This window comes from Alexandromys fortis, unplaced genomic scaffold, assembly GCF_014885135.2.
Source record: "Alexandromys fortis isolate MF-2015 unplaced genomic scaffold, M_Fortis_MF-2015_v1.1 scaffold_19, whole genome shotgun sequence".
Taxonomy (NCBI): Eukaryota; Metazoa; Chordata; class Mammalia; order Rodentia; family Cricetidae; genus Alexandromys; species Alexandromys fortis.
The window spans coordinates 13,301,936-13,326,189 of NW_026067890.1; the positions used below are offsets into that span (position 1 = coordinate 13,301,936).

Sequence of the window (24,254 nt, forward strand, 5' to 3'; positions counted from 1 at the left end):
AATTCTGTACTTGAGCAATTTTTAACTTGGGTGTATGCTAAACCAAGTTTGATTTAACTGAACGAGAACCTTAATTACCCAGACACAATCTTCATCTATTACCCCTGGGTGAATCTTCAGTCCCTGCAGGCTCTGGCTACTTCTGCCTAAAATAAGTCCTACTATGCCTGCTGAGTTGGATCCACCCCATGTTAGAGGCCAATCTAAGTCAGGTGATGAAATTAAGGTTCAACCTCCCCCGCCCCACACTGCCTGAGGCCGCCTAATAGAGCTGATCAATGGTACATTTTGGTAGCTGATGGTCCTTGGTTTGCCCTACCAATGCATGGGGACTCTTGGGGTGATAGTGCTGAGTGTCTGAAGGGATAGCAGCCATTTCCCAGGCTCTCTCAAGGTTGCTGATGAATACCCATTTGTGAACAGCATTTGTTAGCCCAATGGATTCCTCTCTGCATAAACCTGGGAGGCCGTGCAGACCATGGGAGACGGAGGATACAGGAGCATAACTGACTGAAGGACTGCTGCGAGAGGTATTTTTGAGGATGGTTAGGACATATGTCCACATTCACTCTAACCTAATCTTATAAATGTAAGCACTTATGACAATCCCCAAGTGTCTCCTTACAAGTCCTGTCAGCATTTTCAAAAGCCAAGTTATAGCTAAGTACCTTTCCTGCCTCAGGGTCAGCCATCCGGTGGCACCACGGCAGCCATCTGGTGGCACTGTAGCTTAAAAGAACCAGGCCACAAGGCTGGCTACATTTCTGGCTTTTCCCCCAAGTTCTCTACAGGTTTCCCTTTTAGAGGACAATTCTCTCTGAGCTTTGAAGGCAGCTATGCTAACTTGTTGGTAAGTTTCAAAGGACGTGTCATAGGTTGTTGGTTCCTTCATGAGTCCTGGACCCAGGAACATGTGTGCAGTTATAGCAGCTCCACGGCCCACATTACCTGTGCTCACACAGTTCTGTAAACCCAGGCTTGGATGGCAGCTAATCCCCTGGATTGTGGCAAGATTTCACCATGTTTAGCCAATCAGAAGGAGGCCAGGCATTGCCAATGAGGATGCACTGAACAAACCCATGGGTACACAGGGCCACAGGTCAACAAGCTGCACAGGCTTGCTTGGTCTCCTCTAAGGATTTAAAGGTAGTCTCATAATAGCACACCATTTGGTTTGAACTCTGAGGATCAGATCCGCTCACACAAGAAAACAATTAAAATCATTAGTGTCTTCCTTAGATCTCTCAACCTAACAAGGTTTGTGATAACGGAGTGACATTACATTCCCAGTCCCTGGGTTGGGTGTCTTCACCCTCATAATCACTTTCCTCAGGAGAAGGGTCCAGGGCATCAGGCAGGTCAGGGCAAGCCCACCCTGTGAATTCAATTTGCTTCTCTAGCTCTGCAGATCCGACTCTGCAGAGCCTGCCCTCCTTTGAAGAAGCAGTCATGGATCCATTGGAATCACATATAAGACTCCAAAAACTCTAAGTGAAAATGGGAATACACTTGGTTGTTCGGTCCTGTGTCTCTTAGCTTTTCCCCTATCTTCCCACAAGTAGTCAAACTCCCTGTCCCTTCTTCTGGAAGCCAAGGACATGTCTCCTGAACAAGTCTAAGAACTGGTGGAGCTGGAATGTTTTCTCTCTGCCTCACAGCTCCCCAAACCTCCTCCGGGGTATTACAAGGACTCTCATGTCTAGATTCTCCTGCCAGTGTTTTACACCTAACACAATTGTACCCCACCTTTCCCTTCATTTTTATCTTTACCTTTATTTGCGAACTTCTCTGGGGGGCGTTCCCTCATCCGACCGATGCAAGCTCCCCACAGTCCAGGGTCTCTGGTCAGGCGCCACTTGCCACATCCAGCATGGCTAGGTACTGGAAACCTGACTGGGGCGACGCGGAATGAAGAAACTACAGACACTGAAGAAATGACACACATACAGAAAAGCTGAGATCGGGTGGGCTTTGCTCTCTCTGATGGAGAGCGCTTAGGCTAAGCGACCCGGAAACTCAGCACTGTTTTCTATGTACAGCCAGAGGAGGGGATGCCTAGTCTTGGTGGGAGGTCTGTAGGGGAGCAGTCTGGCTGTAAACATCCAGGAGGAAGATGCTCTCTGTACACACTGTCAGATTCATTCTCAGACTAGAGGAAGGCTTTGCCATTTCTCCGAGCCTGACTTGGGGAAGGCTTTGCCAGTTCCCATGAGTCTGAGGCATGGGTATGATCATGCTCATGTTAACTGCTACACATTCACTCAGGACTTCATCTGCTTCCCACAACTAACTGGCCTGTTTTTCACTTAATCTGTAAGATGGAGTAGTTACTACCTCAAATGCTTGTTGAAAGGAGTTAATAAGTCCTGCACATCACATACTTAGACATATCGTACCTGACATGAACATATACATAAATACTGTATATATTAGTTACCACTGTACTTGGAAAACATTTTATGGATATTTAATCTAAAATCATTATCAGTTATTCTCTTTCTCAAACTTTTTTCAGAGGGTCTAATGTAATCCAGATTAGCTTCAAACCTGAAGTGCAGCTGAGGCTGGCTTGGCTTTCTACCTGCAAGCCCTGGTTTCTTCCTTCTGTCTATGTAGGTCATACTGTCTTTCTCTGGAGCACTGGAAGTCAATGCATGTGCCTTCACACCAGATTCTGTATACTAACTCTTTTTAAAGACAAATGGGAATGTTTTCTAGAACCACCAGGTATTTTCCCAGATACACTGGATATAATTCTAGTGCAGGCTGGGAAGATGGCTCCATGTTGATAAAGCACTTGCTGTGCTAGTATGAAGGCCAGAGTTCATAGCCTCAGAACCCATATACTAGCCAAGCAGGTGGAATAGCCACCTATAATCCCAGCACTCAGGGAGGGAGGCAGACAGGGGACTCCTAAGGCGCAGTAGTTAGCTAGACTATACAGAATTGTCTTGATCCATATTCAGCTAGAAACCCTGCCTCAAATTAAAGTGGAGAACTATTGAAAGACACCCAGTGTTAACTTCCATCAGGCACACACATGCACACCCTCCACCCCCATACAGAGAAACCTGCATACACACGTGCACACCACACACACACATACAAAAATAAAATCTACAAGTGCCACCACGCCTAGCTTCCATAAAAAGGCCTGAAAGTCCCTGTACACTCGTGTCCTCTATATAAAATAGTATAGTACAAGTATATAATCTATGCATATTGTCTGATATACTTTAAATCCTCTCTAGTTATTTATAATATCCGCTACAAACTAAATACTATATAAATACTTGCTCTGTTGTAGTCTTCAGGGAACAATAACAAAAACAATGACTGCATATGTTCGATACAGATGCTTCCTGGGTATTTTCAAACCGTGGCTTATTAAGTCTTCAGAGATAGAACTTGGGATCTAGATAGCAGTAGTGGTCACATGACCCCAGCACCCTCTTTAAAGATGGAGAACTTGCTGCACAGTTTTCAAGACCATGTACAGACTACAACTTGCACAACCACAGTATCCTCGACTCACATTAACAATTAGGTCATACCCTAGACTACTCAATGGCAAAAAGTGATCTGCTACTTAGAAAACAAAGGAGTAGCAAGGGCTACAGATTCACATATCTCCAGTATTACATTTCTCTGTTACTTATGCAAGTAGATGATCTTAGGTAAATCAAGAGTTTGTCAACAGCCAGCAACAATTTAAAAAAATCAGTTATAGTTTAAAGAAAGAATATATGACAAATTTGAATTAGAAATTTTTTTGTTCTGCTACTTATTAAGTTGTAATCTTGGGCAAGTTATTTCAACTCTATAACTCTTCCTTAATTTGCAAAACAGAGATTTGTGCCATATGATTAATATGGGGACTAACAAAACAAAAATATGAAGTATCTTGAATTCTGTAAGTAATCAATAAATGTTAGGAGCTTCTTCTCTTTCTAAAATGTACTAGGAATTCTGTGAAGGTTCAGGGACAATGCACATTGTAAAATGCTAACTGAAGACACCATCAATGGAGAAGATATAAGAAGGCACCATTCAGAGTTCAAGTTCACGCTAAGCAAAGTTGTCCTTACCACTGTTCCCTCTGGAAGCAAACACTGAGAAGAACTTGACTCTATGTCTAGATTCACCAGCTTTGGGAACCAGTGAATACTTTCAGTGGTGATTCCTTACAAATCAAGTAAGGAAGTTTACAGCAACCGATCAGCTGACACAAAGGTTTCCACTGGATACATCAACATTCAACAAACAGAGGCAGTGAAAGCAGCCTAAGGTTTTACAGTGCTTTTTCTTTTTTGAGATTCAGAACATAACAGAAGATTGTTTCATAGTCAAGGGTAGAGATTGTCACACATAGTAAGTACAGTCCTTAAAATAGTCCAAGTGAACTGGAAATACAAACTCTGATCAAATGAAAAAGAGATTAGACAGAAACATCAATACTTTGGAACTTTTGCCATATAGGAAGTAACCAAGAAAACTTCAGAAAGAAAGGACAGTGTGAAGAAACAAGACCCAAGCAGTCAATGTCAGATCTGTCACCTTCTTATTTAAGAATATTAAATTAACTGCATGATCTGCCAATGAAACAAGTAGAGGTTACAATCCCACCTTGACACCTCTCCCCTAAAAAGTTATAGATGGTTAACAAAAATGACAAGCCAGAAATCTTCAAATGAGACACAAAGGTTCACTAAGTAAGATGATGATGGTTGAATTACCCTAAAAAAGAAAAAAGTCTACAATGGATTAAGAAAGGAAATTCAACATCCCAGGACATAAGGATTAGTGGATCCAAAGTATATAAAATATCTAATCAAATAAATTAACACAAAAGGCTAAACTGTCATATTTGAGTTTGGATTACAAACTACTTTTTTGTGTTTTCAGTTAATTATGATTATACAGTTTAGCGTTTTCAAGTCAGCTACTGAGATATGAGTGTGCATATGCATAAAATAACTAGTTTCTCACATACCTTTGGTCTGCATTTGCTCTGGGGGCGGTGGAGCTGAGGGCACAGGCCCAACTGGGTGACTTGGAGCAGGAGGCATTCTTGTTGATGAGGGTCCTGGCAAGACTGTGGACACTACGGAGCTGGGCTTGGGGGGCTGGACATTTTCTGTAACAGGGTAAGACAAAGAGTCTGCAACTGAAGACAAGAAACCATTTTACCCACAGCGACAACCCGCAACATGTTAAAATAAAGTTGCTAACAAAATGCTATGGATTTGAAGTTCCATGGAAACTTCAGGGCCACCACACTGATTTGGCATCTAGAAATAAAGTAGTCCAAACAAACCATCTCCACAAAGAGAGAAAACTGTTTCCGGATATTTTAGTGATTTGTAATGACAATTCTTACTAAAACATTCAAAGATGTCACCATCTTTTCAGACAAAATGAAATGTTTTTCTTTACAAACCAACAACCATGGACTACACAATGGTGACCAAAGTAGAGTGGACAGGGGTAACGGGCTCTCGGAATTCTGTAAATCAGCTCACATCTCATTTTGCTTTATTTTATTTACAAAAGCAACAAAGTTATTTTCTCACAGTGGAAGAAGACAGAGGTTCAAGAATGAAGCGCCTTGGTGTTTTCCCTGAGACGTAGACAAAGGTGTCTTTCCCTTCAGTTTCTATGGTCTCTGTGCATGGCTGGGTTCTAACCCTCTGTGGAAGAATGCCACTCACACTGGGTGTGGGCCCACCCTAACAACTTCATTTGAATGCAACTGCCTCTTTAAAGACCCTACCTCCAAATACTGTTACATTCTGTCATGAGATTCTGCCCTGGGACTTCACTAGGGCGCTGTATCTGAACTTACTCATGAGTTTGGAGGAGACACAATCTATTCCCAAACAGACTCATTCGAAGTTAACTAATAGTGTAAAAACAGGGAGTGGGAGCACTAAAAGCCTCTTCTCTATATCCCAAGCATCACGTGGCCCTCCAACCCTTTCATTACCCACCGATTCTATCTTGTATCTCAAAAAAATGGCAGAAATTACTGAAAATATACCAAAAAGACTGCTGATCGTTTTTCTGTAATGGCAACCAGATGTAACAGATCAAGTAATCCACACTGATTATATTTAAGCTTAGCAGAATAATCAGTATTTACATTGTACAATGGTGTTTTCCGTTTATTCTGATGAGCGTATTAGTGAATATCTTTTATCTAGATTAGGCATTTAGGGAAAGGTGTGCGAAACTTCCGGGAAAGATCGTAGCTTGCAACACCTTGGGTGATCAAGAAATGTGTCAGAGTAAGAAAAAACAGACTCTGTTCCAAAGACAGAGAGAGAGAAAGAGAGAGAGATCTTTGAAACTTTGCAAAAGGATGGTGGGGCAGTTGTAAATTTAGAGAAAAGAAATGCAAGCCCAGGCAGATGATAGCTCCAGGCAGGAGGGCAGGAGTTGGGGGAGGTAAGCCAGCAGTCTTATCTCAGGACAAGGCCAGAGGTTTACAAACCTTAACACCAGTGACTTTTCCTAGGAAATGGTTGGCAATTAGGAGTTGCCCCAGCTCAGAGTTCTGTCTGTAGGGGCTATCAGGAAAGGGAACCTCTCATGTGGCACTGTTAATAGCCACTTCTTGCCTACTGTTTCTAACCAGGTGCCCTATTTCAAATGTAACTAAGCAATGGTCTCACCATATTAATAGGGTGAACCTCTAAAATGTAGTATCTATGGTTCAAAGTAGTGAAAACCACCGATGGGCCAGAGAGTGCTGGAAAACCTATGGCTAGAGTAGTGGTAAGCAGTGACTACTAGCGCAGGAGTAAATACACACACGTACATGTACAAATATGGGTGTACATCTAACGAAAATGTGCTCTACTGCACGTGTCAATAAACACAAGTTAAACTGGACACAGCAGGGAAAGGAGATGCGAGACAGAGAATGGCTGCTGCTTCACTACTTCTAGAAGCAGACTGCCCCGCGGTAGACCCAAGTCCTCGTCATCCCTAGGGCAAGGTTCTCAATGCAAGTGCACAACTTTGGCAGGGAGGATGTGGGCAGCGAAGAATAATACATCATCACCAGTGAGAAGTGGATCTTTGGTCGAGAGTTAGTGCCCAGCACCTCAATCACGTTATCGCCTGCCAGAGTGCTACGTATCTGAGGTAGGAATGGTGATCTCCTGGGCCTTCCCACAGAGCCTGTATGAGACACCTCCTTGGAACCTGCTCAAATATGGGCTCTACGGCCCTCTCACACTAGACCAGTAATCAACACTGACATTTATTAAGATCCAGGTAATTCATGCACAAAATTTGAGAAGGTCGTCTCTAAAGCATACAGACCTGAAACAGCTGTGTTTCTGAGTATCGCTATGTTCTGTTCCATTAATGCCAAATTTTCCTAAAAACACTGACCCCCCCCCCCCTACAGAGTTTCTGTTATTTCCACCTTCCCTGAGCCCTGTTATGTCACTTTCTCGTTTTCCCGCTCTAGCACGTGTTCTGGGTTTCCTCTGACTGCAGTTACATCCTCCGTGACTGTCACAGTTTCTCTTAGCTGTAGTCTGTTCCACATCAAATTGTGCATGTATTTGTACAACACAGAAAAATACAATCCCTTCCTCACTTTCCAGTTTGTTTCATTTTATACTGCCTTTCAAAGATAAAACTTTTTTTTTTTTATTAGAAATGACTTAGAGTTTTTCCATGTTTACTCTTTATGGCTAACACTATGAATGCTTTCTTTATAAAATTTGATCAGTTCAAAGTTCTGGAGATAGTCTATTTTTTACAAAGAATTTTAAAGTTTTGCCTTTTTCATTTAAATATAACTCCCCCCCCCCGCAAATTTACTTCTTACATTAAAAACTCATCCTTCAGATTGCAGCTAAAATACCGTTTCATGAGAACTCTCCCCTAAAGTCCAAGAGTAACAGGCCAACGGAGCACCGCAACCTCTCCAAGGACCACAACCCTCTGCTCCTTGCCCTGACACAGCAACTGCGCATGTGTTGTCTGCTGCCACAAGAGGACTGCGAGCTTGAAATTTAAGAATCCGCCTTTTACCCACGGTTAGCTCCCAGCATCAGAACAGATCCTGGCACATGGCTGGCTTCCAAGTATCTAGTGGATGGTGCTAGATACATCTACCAGTTTTCCTATCAGGAAATAACATCTTTAACAAGACCAGAAATGTTCTGTCAATCATGTTTTGGTGAATTTCATATTCAACTTACCATTATTTGGTGGGTGGTTGTTGGATGGAGCCAAGGATCCCATTTGGTTCCGGATAAGATTGTCTTGGGCGGGTGGAAGGCCAGGAGCTGACCATGGTCCAGAACTGTATCCTGAATGACTTTGCTGCTGCTGGTGCTGCTGGGAAGGTGGAGGTGGAGGTCGTGATGGATAGGTAATAGCTGTGCTTGGGCCAGAATATGACTCTTTAACTGGCCTGGCAGACGGAGCACTCTGTGAGGTAAACATTTGCCCATACGGCTCACTGGCAGGCAGCGAGGGATAGGAAACATTAGGATATACAACATTAGAAACAGTTGAGATAGGATAATGGCTACACGTAGAGGGGTATCCCTGAGAAGCAGAAGAGCTGGCGGAATATGTGGCTGGACTACTGTAGCGATTCCCAAAAGAGGAATAGGGCTGGGAGGCACTCGTATAGGAATGGGATGCTGATGCTGGAGCTCCCTGGAAAGATCCTGGAGTAGATCCTCCCATGTGAGAGGCAGGAGGACCTCTGCCATACATCTGTTGTGCTCCTGGTTGGCTTGCTGAGCTGGGAGTCCCCACATTTTGTGATGGTACTGTATACGGACGAGAATAGTAACTATCACACTGGTTATCCAATGGCAATGAGGTCATTTTCCCAGGTCCTTGAGAATAATGTCCTGAGGGGGCCATATAGTTTTGATGAGGCAACCCATACCCAGATGGAACTTGCATTTGACTTGGTACTGGACCTGAAAAAGAAAAGCAACTATTTATTTACAGTGTTGCAAAGAGTTGATGTGCAAATAGCTCCTATCTAATGTTGACTCTGTTTATTTTCTTCTTTATAACGCCAGCATATTATGAAAGAAACATTGTCATAAGCATTATCACTCAGTTCTCAACCTGTGGGCTGTGGCCCCTTCGGCAAACCTCTATCTCCAAAAATATTTACATTACAATTCATATCAGTAGCAAAATTACAGTTCTGAAGTAGCAACAAAAATAATCTTATGGTTGGGGTCACTACAACATGAGGAACTGTGCTAAAGTGTCACAGCATTAGCAAGGTTGAGAACCACTGCTGATCCCCATCCTCCTGCTACTCCAACCCTGAGCAGTCCTCCCTTACCTTGTATCAGGACTCATGATATGAGCAGCAAAGGTGTTGATACACCACTTTAAAGATTAGCCCAATATTAACTCTGGTTCTCACCCCCCCCCCCCCCCCGCTTTCCTCTCTCTCTCTCTCTCTCTCTCTCTCTCTCTCTCTCTCTCTCTCTCTCTCACACACACACACACACACACACACCTCAGTTTTGAACTTGTAACACAGACAAGAAGACTATGTGGTAAGAAAGGAACAGACTCTGCTCAACAGCCAAAGAGAATCGAAGGCCAACAACCACACTAATGTACAAACAAGCGGTCCTTCAGATTCAATGCAGTCCTGAGATAATGACAGCCCAGCCAATAGCTTGACTATGTAATCTGTGACAGACCACACAACTGATGGGCTTCCAAGTCAATATTCTGTAACAAAATGAAATCAGGGCTGGAAAGATGGCTTAGCAATTAAAAGCACAGGCTGTTCCCCCCAAAAGACCTGGGTTTGATTCCTAGCACCCACATGGCACCTTACAACTGTCTGTAACTCTAGTCCCAGGGGACAGGATGCCTTCTTCTGGCCTTTAATCCCATACCTGAAGGCCATGGTAGGAAGGAGAACTTTGAGTTTGAAGTCAGCCTAATCAAAGCAAGTTTCAGGCCAGTCAAGGATACAAATCAAGACCATGACTTAATAGAAACAGTGGGGGAGGTGTGTGCAAGTGGACAAAAGAAAGAAAGGGCGGGGGGAAGAATAATAGACATGTTGACCAAACTAAGGGTATATGAAAAAGCTTTATAGAAATCCATGACTTTGTAAGCTAATTTAAAAAATACAAGAAGGAATTTAACTGGACAGTGAAGCTTCCAAAAGACATAATTTATTAAACCAAAACTTTAGTGCCAGGAATGGAATATCCCCCTAAATGTTATTCATCAAGGGGGTCCCAGAGTTCCCCCAAACAACACAGGCTATTCCCAATGCTCTTGGTTGCCCACCACAACTAAATGGTAAGACCCTATTGCAGAAGACAACACACTCTGGTTGCAAGACTCAGTAGTCAATCTGGAACTCCCAGCCAACTCCCTGCTGGCGAGCTTTTCCACTGCCAGAGGTGCTGTGCAGACTGCTGAAGGACAAAGGGCATCAGCGCTCATACCCAGTGCTGGCTTCTGCACACTGCAGTAAAGACCTTCCAGGTAAGACAGACCCATGGGAAACCATGGCACGATGCTTTCGGGGGCAACCAAATCCTTTCTGATCTGATTTGATCTTGCTTTTTCTGAGGGAACGTATATGTGGTATGGTGAACCCGGATAGAAGCCCAAGGCTGGGCAGGGCATCGGCCTTTATTGGTGTTGCTTTGTTTCCTTTCCTTTCCTGGGACAGCATCCCACCATGTGACCATGGCTGGTCTGAAACTACAGTAGAGCAGGCTGGGTGGGAACTCAAGAGACCCACCTGCCTCTGAGATTAAAGGCATGTACCACACACACACATGGCTTGGTTTTATTCTGAGGCAGAGTTTCACTACATAGTCTTAGCTGGCCTGGCTGGAACTCATTATAGAGATGAGACCAGTCTAGTCTAGAACTTATTGACTTGACTCTGAGATTAAGCATAGGCCACCATGCACAGGCTACTACTATTGTTTTGCTAAATGGTCGTGTTGTCAAACTGCTAAGTATTTATGTTTATACTCAGATCAGAGCTACACTTCTTCTGGCAGTGGCAGCATTAATATCTGCTGGTCATATCTAGTCCACGTACTAAGAATGAGTGATATTTAGTAATCAAACCTAAACAGCACATCTACCTTATCCAACCCCTTCCAAGGCTCAGAGAACATCCTGGAGGAGTAAGAGAAGACAGAGCACTGGCTCTTAAACAGGACCCAGGTTCAATTCCCAGTACCCACAGGGTACCTCCCAACTGTGACTCCAGTTCCTGAGGATCCAATGCCCTTTGTTGGCCTCGGTGGGATCCAAGTGGTGAACAAAACACTCATACATACATATAAATAAATGAATGAATGAATAAATAAGTGAGCAAAGAAACCTTTTTCTAAATGTCAGAGGTAGAGGATGGGGAAGAGAAGGGAAAGAGAGCGACATGTCTTCTGGACATGAGACAGCCTGTGGCACTCAGGAACTCACAGCAGCTGGGTTTCCTGTACAAAATCAAGCTGGTCAACATTCCAGCATGGATGGGGGAGGGGCTCAGGACTACTGCTGGCTACAGGGTTCTTCTGTGGGGCAGCCCCTGGGAACTGCCCATGCTCCAGTGGGACGAGCACTCGAGCAGCACTCACTGGACTCAATGAATAACAAAAGAAGGGACGATGAAAGGGCGGGTACAGGAAGAGAGAAAGGAGGGTGGGTATATATGAACAAATACATCTATGAAATTGTCAAAGAGGAAGAAGACCGAGAGGAAATGGTGCTAGTCCTTCTCTGATCAAGTACACAAGCAGAAGAGCCCTTTGTTCAGTCCCCAGCGCTGTGGAAGAGGGCAGGGCTAACAACTTATATAAGGAAGTATAAAGTAAAAACCCCTTCCTCACTCTGGTAGCTGATATTCTACTACCAGATGCAATAACAGTCCACAGAAGTTTCCCGTGTGTTCTCTGGAAGAACAAACCGTAATATGGTTCTACAACTATTAATTTAATGTATCCTAGAATTCTTCTGTTAGCATGTGTAAATCCTTATTTTTAAAAAGTACATGAGTTATTTCATTATGGGTGAGTTTACTAAATCCTTATTAAGAAACATCATTTTAGAGAATGAACTTCAATTAAGAGGACAGGTTTCCTACAAATAAAAGTGGGGGTTTGTGCTTTAAAAACTGGCCACTTTGATGAGCATTGAGAACTTGTCTGTAGTCCTGGCACTAGGGGCCTGAGACAGGATTATGAGTTCAAGGCCAGTTGTCTTAACTAGCTGTCTAGCTACTGCTGTGAAGAGACACCACGACCTCAGCAATTCTTTCATAAAGGAAAACATTTAACTGTGGTGGCTCACTTACAGTTCAGAGGTTCAGTCCATTATCATCATGGTGGGACATAGCAGTGTACAGGCAGACATGGTGCTGGAGCTGAGAATGCTATATCTAGCAAGCAACAGGAAGTGAACTGTGACACTGGGAGTAGCTTGAGCATAGGAGACCTCAAAACCCACCCTCACAATGACACACTTCCTCCAACAAGGCCACACCTACTCCAACAAACCCACAGCTCTAAATAGCACCATTCCCTTTGGAGGCCACTTTCTTTGAAACCACCACATCAGCCTAGACTACACAGCAAGAGACTGTCTCAAAACACAAGCAAATAAGAAAGATCACTGTTATAGCTCTCTTCAAGGACTTCCAATTCATATTTTCCATCAATAATGCTAAAAAATGTCTTATCTTCTCAATGCTAATATTTTACTCTTTACCAGCAAGTGAAGTATTCTAGAACCATTTTAATCTTTTAAATAAAACAGTTAGACATACTTATTTTATATGTACAAGTGTTCTGACCATGTGCATGTACAGGTATCATGTGTGTGCCTGGGACCCTCTGAGGTCAGAAGGCACTGACTCTCCTGGAACTGGAGTTACGGATAGCTGTGGGTTGCTGGGACTTGAACCCTGGTCCTGTAAGAATAAATGCTATTAATCACTGAGTCACCTCTCCAGCCATTTTTTCTTCCTTGATACCGGGACTGAACTGAAGGCCTCTATATACCAGCAGGAACCTGAATTTTCTTTGCAGCTTAGGTAGGCCACAGCCTGTGATCCTCCTGCCAGTCTTCCAGGTAGCTGGATTACAGGTCTGAGCCACAGGCCCAGTTGTTAAGATAACTCCATTTGCCATACTATTTTCTGTGCCTCATTTAACTTACTTCTAATATATATAATACTTTGTCTTCAAAGAACTGAAGGCCCTAATATGTAAAGTATTTAGAAAAGTGAGTGATTTGGGATACAATATGTTTTGTTTTTGTTTGGTTTTGGTTTTTAGAGACAGAGTTTCTCTGTATAGCTTTGGCGCCTGTCCTGGAACTCTCTCTGTAGACCAGGCTAGCCTTGAACTCACAGAGATCCGCGTGCCTCTATCTCATGAGTGCTGGGGTTAAAAGTGTGTGCCACCATCACCTAGTGAACATGTTTAAGAATGTCTATAATGTTGCTGGCATCAAAATCAATGTCAGCATTAGTGCAGTCAGCTATGTAAACATAAAAGAACACTGGCTGTTCTTATAGAGGACCCAGGTTCAATTCCCAGCACCCACATGGTGACTTACAATCAGATATCTGTAATTACATTTTCAGGAAATCCAATTATCTCTTTTGGCCTCCACTAGCACCAGGTATTCATGTGGCAAACATAAACACAAACAAAAATATCCATATACATAAAATAAAAATAAATTAAATAAAAAATATATATCTATGTGCTTAGGCAGTGACAGGGCTACAAGCGAATCAAGGACCAGATGTAGTAAAAGCTCCTAACTGAAGACCCCCAGGTCTCGCTGAACTAAACACAGCTTGCTTTAGCCAAGCAAATGGCCACAAAGCCCAATGACAGGATTCTAGTCTTAGTTCTAACTACTTTTCTTTGACTTTGTGGCAGACCTCAATTACCATCCCTACCACCCCAATTCCATCAAGCTCAGGGCCTTACACATGCTAGGTACAAGTCTACCAGAGTCATAGCTCTCCCTCAGTTTTTCTAGTATCTAGTTTTCCTGCCCTATGTAAGGAAACAGGGATTTGTACCTGACCTCAAATGAAAGAGTATCAACAACAAAAAGTTCACCCTTACAAAAGCCACTGTACTGCAAACACAAAGAACCTCTTTCTGCATTCCTTGCCACAATAATACAGAAAATATCTGCTTGTAAGAGATGAGTAAAAGTTACACTTTTGTTTGTTTCTAATTACTAAATAATGTAGGACAAACATTCTGGGGCCATGCAATACATATTCGATAGCCAACACAAAGATAATTTATAATCAGCTGTAAAGGAACCCAATATCCACTTCCATAATTCATAGTCTAAGTTAACAATTTTAGTAAGCTAACAATTTACTCCCCTGTAGGTTATTTATCTAATCACAATCCACCTGAAACAACTTCTTTACTACAAACAAAACCTCACAGGTCTTTCACACCTTGACAACAGAATGTGAAAAGCACATGTACTTAAACACAGGAAAAGACGGCTCACCTCTCGTCACTAAGGCTTTCAGAAATGAACAGACAGCCCGAGTCAAAATCCATTTAAATATTTATTCTCTGCTTAATTGCTGACTTGGCTCATTCCTGCTGCATGGTACAATAATGGAATATAATCATGTCTCTGTTACAACTACTCCATACCACTCCTAAAAACAGGGCCACACCGTGCCTGCTGACACCTATCAGTGAACTACCGGCAGAGCCACTGACTTTCAAGTTCATTAAGAAAAGCAAGGGGAGGAAAGGGGATTGAAGAAGATAATTATGATGGGGTGGGAGTGGGAGGGCTCCTTTTCATTACTCATTCAGCATCACCATCTAAATGACCCACACAAAGAGAAGTTATCGGCAAACACACCTTTAATCCCAGAGGCAGGTAGATCTCTATGAGTCTGAGATCAGCCGGTCTATTTAACAGTTTCAGGCCAGTCAGAACTGCATAGAGAAAGACCTGGATGGAGGTGGGTGGTCCTTGGACTGCCCACGGGGCAGGGAACCCTGACTGCTCTTTGGGCTGACGAGGGAGGGGGACTTGATTGGGGGAGGGGGAGGGAAAGGGGAGGCGGTGGTGGGGAGACAGAAATCTTTAATAAATGAATAAAAAAAAGAAGGAAGAAAGGAAAAAAGGGAGGGAAAAAGGGAATGAAGGAGGGAGGGAAAGAAGAAAGGAAGGAAAGCTATTTGAAAACACACATACTTAGAATTTTACTTTAGCTCAGAGCAAGAGCATACACATTCAGTAGGAACTGATTTCTAAGTTGACTGTTCTGTCTTCTCTTGGGCTGGTGACAGACCTCCATTCCTTCCACTCTGGACTGTGAGCAGTAAGCCCCAAGCTAAAGATCGCCAGCAACAACTGACACTGATCTGTGGCTAGCTTCTTTCTGGATAAAATATTTAACCAATTAATTATAGACAGTAAATCCAGGACTATCAGTATGGCTCAGATAGTTAAGGAACTTGCTACCAAGCCTCATGACCTGAGTTTGATTCCTTGGACCCATGTGGTAAGAGAGAAGTGATCCTCCAAGGTTGTCAACTGACCTCCATACTTATCAACCCTCACATGCATGCATGCATACACACAGGTGCACACCGACACTATACTAAATGCAATTTAAAAAAGAAACATTCAGTTTTACTATGGTCAGTGAGACACACATTCGTGTCCTAACCTGTGATTATGTGGGGCTGCATGGCAGAGGAGAATTAAGGCTGTAAATGGCATTAAGGTTTTAGTCAGATGACATCTATTAAAATAGGTCTATTATCCTTAACTGTCCAGAGAATTAGAGGCCTGGCTATGGAGTCTTCAGGGAAATACTCAACGGCTGGTTCTAAATACAGAGAAAATGGGCCATGAGCCAAGGAATGTGGGCAGCCTTTAAAAGCTGGAGAGAGCCATGGAAGGAATGTGTCCCGCAGAGACGTCCTGAGTTTAGCCAGCTGGACTTCTCACCCACAAATAATAAACTCTCCATTTCAAGCAGTCAATTTTGTGGCAATTGGTTATAAAAAGGAGTCAGAGGCCCTTCCTGACCTGACTCCTGTGCCACAGCACCTTGTGTGTCTATCACACGATAACCCTCACCTGGCAGCCCAGCTTCCACACCTGAGTCCTTGGACAACTTAACTCTACCAGGCTCTTCCACATCCTTCCACCTGACCGTTTCTTACCCATTCTGGTCTCAGCCCAGCTCTTCCTGAAGAAAGGCCTTCCCTGACACTGCTTGAACACAGCCTACTTTGCTTCCAGAGTATCCCAACCTCAAGAGAGAATGCTTTGCCCTTTCCAGCTTCTAGAAGCTGCCTGACTTCCTTTTCCTGTGCACAGGTCTAATTTTAAACTCTCCAAGTGCAAAAGCTAGCTTACCTTTTCCCAAGCCTCATGAAAATCACAAACTCGAAGTTATCAACAAGCACTTCTGTATCTGGCACTAATCATCTGTCAACAAGATACGTAAAGAGAAAAACAGGAGCCTTCAAGAATGTCTCCTACAGCTGTGGAAGGCAACAGACTTGCAGGAGTCTTGCTAGGCTAAAGCTGAGATCCAGGACAGGTCCCGTCAGTAGGCTCCCAGTGACCCCATCTTCAGAGCACACCACCCTGTTAATGTTAATTAATTACCCTCTCTGCCACTGCTGACTCCTCCTGTCCCTCTCCAGTAAGAACTGCTACAAGTCTATCATGCCAGATCACACTTTGTTTGAGACAGAGTCTCTCTAAGTAACCACAGCTATCCTGTAATTTGTTATGCAGACTAGGTTGGCCTCTGCCTCCTGTGTGCCAGGATTAAAGGTGTGAGCCACAATTCCAGGCCTCAGATCACAAACTCACTTGAACAATCAAAAATCTAGCCATAATTTTTTTATTCAGTTGTTTTTTCTTTCTTTTTCGAGATACTATATCATGATATATCTTTGGCTGGTTTGAAATGTACTATTTATACCAGGCTGGCCTCAAACTTTCAGAAATCCTCCTGAGTGTTGGGTGTACGTGCATGTGCCAACTTGCCAAGCTTGTTCATCATTTTTGATCCAGCTGAAGTACCAGTTAACCTTTCCCTTAACCTTTCCCCTATTACAAGTTAAGATCTGGCCACTGGTTAGGTAGGCTATGACTTCACAGACGTTCCTGTCTACTTGGAAATGTTTTTCTCAAGACTGCTTCAGGTGCTTTGGGCACATAAACCCAACTTGCCTTCTGGCAAGCTAGAGAGATGGTCTATGAGCAGACACTTTACAAGAGTGCAGGTAAAGAGGAGGAAAGGGTGAAAGGCAGAATAAAGTAACCGATTAAAGTGATGGAAATAGTGACCAAGCCCTAACCGTCAATACAGTAGGGAGTAAGGTTGCTAGTGGCTTTCAGGATATTCTAAAGAGGGATGAAATATAAAGGCAGCTCACTTATCCAGCTCAGCTCAGTACCTACTACAAGTTGCTACTGGGAATACAATGAAAACACTGTCTGCCATTCAAAACAATTTGTAATCTAGTGTTCTAAAGAAAATGGAATAAAGGGTTTCTCAGTGCTGACTCTCTATCAGAACTTGGTACTTTAAAAACAGTACCTCATTCGATCTAATCCTCTCAAAGGCTCTGCATGACCGCTGTCACTAACCTCAGAAGCTCAGAGATGGCAAGCATGTTCTCCATAGAGCTCGGAGGAATCAAAGTCTGCATCACATTCTGGGCAAGGCCATGTGTCCGCCCGACTGCAAGCAGAGCCTTCTCCAGGCTAACAGTGCTCTGTTTCCATCATGATGACTAGGATCGTGCCTCACTTCTAGAAAAGTCCATTCAAGATGATTCCACTTGAATCATCAACAGTTCACGGTTTACAGATGGATTATTGAAACAAAAATTGGGGCTGGAGGGATGCTCAGTAAAGAGCAGTGAATTTAAGTCCTCTTCCAGAGGACCCGAATTGGTTCCCAATACCCACATCAGGAGACTCACAACCTGTAACTCTAGCTCCAGGGAGAGCTGATGCCTCTGACCTCTGAGCACCTGCACATGCACACATGCCACACACACACACACACACACAACATGTGCACACAAGTAAAAGATAAAAACAAATCTTTTAAAAAGAAAAGTTACTTTGAAAGTAAAAGCTGAAATATTGCTAAGGACAATAAATGAGGTTCACAAAAAATGTGTCTTGGAAAACTGAGAAGTGTGTGTGAAAAGCATAGCAAATAATTAAAACCACATTATAATAACAATTGTTTGTTAGATCAGTATTATTATTACAGAGAGATATCTATGTATATTCAGAGTGAAGACTATTCAGATGACTATGAAGGACAGAGAGAGGAGCTCTCCTGAGGACCTCCCAGCTAGATGGCCACAGATGTGAACGGAAGCATGCTGCAGAGATCAGAGGAGCCCAGTTCCTCAGACTGAAGACTTCTTTAACTTCTGTGTGTGCTCTCAAAGGTAAGGAGCCCCCGAGCTGAAAGGATCTCCAAGTCAACAGTCTTTCAACTCGCACTGTGTCTAACCTCTCTGCATCACTGACATGAAAACAATGAACCACAGTGCTATCATTTCGGGGAAAGGAGAGTGGTGTGCTGTTAAATCTTTCAAGTCAAGTTGGGAACAATTTTGGAATTATACCATTATCAGGCTATCATTTCACTCAGCATTGTTCCATGACTCAGCTTTGGAAGAAATGTCAAAAGGCAAAGTTAAACTGGACATGTTGGCACACACCTTTAATTCTAGCACTTGGGAGGCAGAGGCAGGAACTCTGTGAGTTCAAGACCAGCCTGGTCTACACAGGAAGACTCTGTCTCCCAAAGGGGGAAAACAAAGAGTTAAAACTAAAAAATATTCATCTAATACTTCGTATGGAAAGAAAAATAATTCTATAAATCATGTGCTACTCTGAGTGAAAATCTGGAGCAAAGCAGCTCCAAGGCGAACAGAAAAGAGTTCAGAGATGCAATGATATCATACTATCTTCAAGTAAGTGGCGTGGCGGACAAGCAGTTAACCTTTGAAAAACAGTAAAAGCGATAATAAAAACTCATTGTCTGCTTTATGGTGGCAATGTTTATAAAATGCAGTAAGAGAAGCATCATAACCATGTCTGACAGTGCAAGCATCTGGTGAGGGTGGGGAGATCAGAAGTTCAAGACCACTGTTAAAAGACCATCAAAGTGAACACCTGAACTTGCCCAGCACTGTTTGTGGCTCTAAATACACAGCAATAAACAAAAGATAAACTGCTCCTCACAATCTTCTCAGGCATTGGCGAGAAGTGCTCCTGCCTCCCTTCCTGGATCCTGGGTCAACTACAACACTCCAGAATGTGCTCCTGAACCAACTAGATAACCCTTTCCCTTTTAACATTTTATAGAAACCAAATGTCTTTAAAACACTTGCTATTTCTTTTTTTTTATTATTTTATTTGAATGGGTGTCTTGTGTACTTGTATGCCTGTACATCACATGTATGCATCACAAGCAAATCTGGTACCCCTGGAGGCCAGAAGAGGGCACTGGAAGCCCTGGAAATCCCATTATAGACAGTTGTGAGTTGAGTGTCAGAGTTGAGTGGCAGTGTTGAGAATGAAACCCATCCTATAGAAAAGCAGTCAGAGCTCTTAGCTGCTAAGCCATCTCTCCTGGCGCCATTTGCTGTTTCGAATAGAGAAAAAGAACTGGCACTGCACAGAAGACCTAGGGGGTAGCTGTGAGGGGCTCCTCCCTTTCCACGCAGTTCTACAGTGGACAGCAGCAACATTCAATCCTGACAGTTCCAACCTGAAGTTGAGTCAGGTCCCACAGGCAGGGCTCAGTCCCTCAACACTGTCCCCACCTGAGAGGCCAATCACAAGGAGCAGGCTGTCACAAGTTTCCTTTAAGTGGTGATAACGGCTTCGTTTCCTATTACCTTCCCCTTAAAAATACCTTTATGGGTTTACTATAGGATAGTACAGGGAGTTACGGCAACATGCCCCATAATCTCAAACTGGAAGCAAGAGGATCTTCAAGCAGTTGGGAGGCTGAAGGAAAAAAGATCAGGAGTTCAAAGTCATCCTCAACTACCTGAGACACTGCTCAAGCAAAAACAAACAAAACAAGACATTTCAAAGGAATAAAATGTAATTCCACACCAACGAAGCAAAAGAAAAAAATTAACAGCCATGCCTCAAGGGGGCGCACACAAGCAAGGCCTGTGGGGAAGGGGTGCCTCCAGACCATGCTGGTCACGCCAGACTTTCTCTTCCCAGACATTACTAAGTAGGGACTGAAGGGTCGTCAAACCTCTGGTCACCAGTGCCATCCTAAGGCTACCCAGGGGCTCCACCCTGTCACAAATTGGGTGCAGAGCAGATGATCACCACGAACAACAGAAGGGCAGTCCCGTCGCTCCCAAAATTCCAAGAGTTTTAGCTCCACTCGACAGGCCCAGATGCAGCTCACAGCATACCAAGGTTATGAAGGGCATGGTCTCATTCTGTCTCTTACAGGTTTTTTTGTCACTGATTTGCTTTTCCACGGCATTTTATATTCACACTTCTGATGCACTGCTTTTGTATGATTATTACCATGTCTGTTCACACTTCTGATGCACTGCTTTTGTATGATTATTACCATGTCTGTTCACACTTCTGATGCACTGCTTTTGTATGATTATTACCATGTCTGGAATTCCAGAGATAGAGTACAGAGAAAAGCGGTTTCTGTGTGCAACAGAAACTGCAAATGCTGCTTAATCCTCAAGATCATTTTCTGTAACGCTGAGAAACCAAACCAGACCAGACCTGAGCCTCTCATTTCCACGCTCGAATTAATCCCGTCCACAAAACCAAACCGAACCTGACTCTTAGGTCTTTATTTCCTAACACCTAAGGATGACATTTCAAGACCTTTCTGCAACCGGGCCTCTTCTCCCCCTCCTTCCCTCTCCCCCTCCCCCACCCTCCACCCCACCCCAGCCTTCCCAGCAGTTCCCTCCCCCCCCAGTCTCCTTTGCTCTGATCCACTGCTTTCAGTTTCTACAAAGGACTTGCACTTTCTAAGTGCAGACTTCCAGACTTGTGATGCAACCGCTTCCCAGAGATAGCTCTTCCCTCTCCTCCCACCCCTAGAGCCAGCCCTTCCCTCTCCTTCCACCCCTACCTACCGAATCACTCAAGACTAGCCAGAAGCAATTTGAATGTAATTCGGGCAGTAATTTCATCAACTACTCTAACTTTGAATACCCATCTGGTAGCCTAGCAACAGCTGCTAAACGACTGGTAAAACTATTTGAAAAGAGTAAGTATAAAAAGAAATCAAACATCATTTACATACGGCATTTTTTAAATATGAATTCATTCCTACAAATTTAACATCCTTTTAACCAAGTGAATATCCTGGCATCTTCGAGTCACAAAATTTATTAAGGCTAAAATAAAATATGTCACTCGGAAACTAAGAGCACCATTCTTGAATCTATCAAACATAGATTTAAGATGTTCTAACCTGGGACCTACTTCTAAATTATGATGTTCTGGTGGCTTCACACACAAAGCGGTGTAAAAACAGACAAACAAACAAACAAAGCCTAGGTAGTGTTTACTAGAAAACTACCTGAGTTGAATTTCTAAAACCCACCTGGCAGAAAGAACCAACTCCCAGAAGTTGTCCTCTGACCTCCAGGCGCCAGCCGGGGCGCACTGGTTTATACACAGGCACACAACACAGACAAGTTGTTATTTCAAAACTGCTCAAAAATTATGTTTTCACTTGGGTAAAGGGCAAGTGTGATACCATCAATGACACTGTTGACCTTCAGAAGCTCTTTATACTAAACAACGATTTAAGAAGCATGAAATATTGACAAATAAGGCCGACCTAGGGCTCTTAAGACTAAACGGTCTTTTTGTTTTGTTTTGTTTTGCTTTAAATTGTGAATAAGAATTCCACCTGACTCTCAGGGAGTTTTGAAAGGCATTACCAATTTTCAAAACTTTGGGTGTTAGTCAAAAAGATGATAAAGCCTAGTAAATTTTGATGAGCCCAGTGAGTAAACTGGGTCAATGATTTGTTGAGTACTACAGTGGTTTTGTTCTTTTACACGGAGCAGGATTTTCTTAGCCTTAATGACTTTGGGAGGGTCTCAGCAGACGTAGCATCAGTCTCTAAAGAGCGCCCCTCCCCCAGCACTATCTAGGAACATTCCAGATCTCTAGACTAGGGGATAGGCATGCTAGGGTAAGATCATTTCTCAGCAGAAACTCCTGCATGCTCAGAGCCTACGGCCTCAGTATGACTGCCACATCCGTGCCGCCCTACGCAGGCAGGCCTTGCCTCAGAATGGGCCGAAACAACTCTGGCACGTTTTTCTATATCTTAAAGTGGAACCGCAGATGGGGGAATCTAAAGGTGTTCGTTTAGATCCTGTTGACACCTGCTCCCCCTTCGAACACTACAAGCAAACTCCAAACGCCCGAGTAGCAACCGCGGCAGCAAACCACAACAGATCCCGAGGCCGACGAGGGTCGGGGTTACAGCTACACTCCTGCATCATATTTACACCCTTTTGTCTACAAACTTGAGTGCAAACTAAGTTCCCTTCCAGGCAGCGTGCTCGCCGGGCCTTAAAAAAAAAAAAAAAATCAAAGCGACGTTCCTGAGGCCGGAAGGATGCGATCCACCAGGCACCAAGGCTGCACTCAGCCCTCCAAAGACCACGGACTCGGGGCCCCGGGCTTCCAGGGAGCTCTCGGCGCCCAAGGGGTCGCCCGGGGCAACCGGCCGGCGCCCCGATCGGAGGAGACGGTCGCGCCCGGAGGCTCATCCCTCCACTACGGCCTCCGTCCGCGAGGACTGGCCAGCCTGGGTCGCACAACGCTGGCGACCCCGCCCTGCCGTCCCCCCCCTCGGCCGTTCCCCTCGCCTCATCGCGGCCTCCGGGCTCCACCGCGGCCCCGGGGCCCCATCGCGGCCTCCCCGGGCCGGCCTTGCCCGGCCCCAAGCCACGGTTGCAGGCCGCCCGCCCTCCCGTCCGCCCTCCCTCCCGCCTAGGCCCCGCGCCGCGCCCCGGTCTTCCCCGCCTTACCGTTCTGCTGCGGCGGCGCCAGGCCAGAGGCTGCTCCGCCGAGCTTGGGCGGCATCCGGGCACCGGCTGCCGGGTGAGGGGACCCGGCGGGGGCCGACATGACGGCGCGGCTGACGGCGGCGGCTCGGCGGAGGGAGATGGGCGGAGGGAAGGAAGGCGGGGCCGCGGAGGAAGAGGAAGAGGAAGGAACGCGCCCGCGTCACAGGCCGAGTCACTCAGGACCGCGGCCCCGGCACCCACGCGCTGCAGCGCCACCGCACGCGCGCGGACCCCGGCCCGGCCAGCCTCCCGCGCCAGCGCCCCCTGCAGGCCGGAGCTGCGCGACCACCGCCCCGCTCAGGCCGGGCTGTGGCGCCGCCGAAGCGGGAGGAAGGCGCGGGCCCTGTGGCCGCCGCTCCCTGGTGGAGCCTGCGCCCTGCAGGGCTGGAGGACGGGTCTGTAGTCCTGGGTCACGCTGTCCCAACCCACCCACGTACTCTTCCTCGGAGGACGAAGCCTGGCTTTGGATTTGTTATTTATTCTTGCAACCCTCCCTACCCCCCCCCCCCGTTCCAATCTAGCCTAATGTTTATTGAAAATGTGTAATTCCCAGGCAAAGAGAAATCTGTGTGACAGATTCACAATAACAATGGTAGTATTCAAAACTTTAACCAGTGGCTTTAAATAACCAGGGGAAGAGGAAAGGCAAAAGCCGAGTCAAGGAGAACTTGAAGACAAACTTTATTCCCACCCTCCTCTCGAGGGTTGGCTCCGCCTATTAGCATTAGGAAACGCTGGAGCCTGCAGAAGTCTGAGGTCAGCTTGCTTTGCCCACCTTGATGAAATCTTTGAATTAATCTCCCTGGTCCACCCAGCATGCTGACTGGCAGGCAGGAGGGCACTACCCAAGTGGTTTTGGTTGGTTTCTTGGTCCCAAGTCGGCTACCATCACACTGTGATGGGAGAGAGGCAACTGCTCAGAAACGTTTGGGTTCTGAATGGAGATCATGTAAGATGACGTTTCTGGAGCGGTGGAATCCTATTTACTGGAAGGTTATGCAAACTTTAAAGCTTCGTAATTCTAGAACAACACGAAGCCTTCCTCTAGCTGTTGCCATGAATTGGTGACGGGTGCCCTATCGCGCCACACTACAAATAAATAGACTT

The 24,254-nt window shown here is 44.7% G+C and overlaps 1 protein-coding gene across 4 annotated transcripts in view; it reads right to left on the reverse strand.

Moving 5' to 3' along the window:
- Positions 1 to 23,364, reverse strand: part of Sec24b (SEC24 homolog B, COPII coat complex component) — a 63,201-nt gene extending 39,837 nt beyond the window's left edge. For 2 of the 4 annotated variants that reach the window (XM_050134636.1, XM_050134547.1), the window contains exons 1-4: positions 23,109 to 23,364; positions 8,223 to 8,960; positions 4,994 to 5,137; positions 1,771 to 1,893 (exon numbers count right to left, since the gene is read on the reverse strand). In XM_050134636.1, coding sequence (XP_049990593.1) covers positions 1,771 to 1,893; positions 4,994 to 5,137; positions 8,223 to 8,960; positions 23,109 to 23,208 — 1,105 coding nt within the window. In that variant the 5' untranslated portion in view covers positions 23,209 to 23,364. The remainder of the gene's footprint in view (positions 1 to 1,770; positions 1,894 to 4,993; positions 5,138 to 8,222; positions 8,961 to 23,108) is intronic. The other 2 variants (XM_050134805.1, XM_050134722.1) reach the window with 1 other exon arrangement.
- Positions 23,365 to 24,254: the final 890 nt, after the last annotated feature.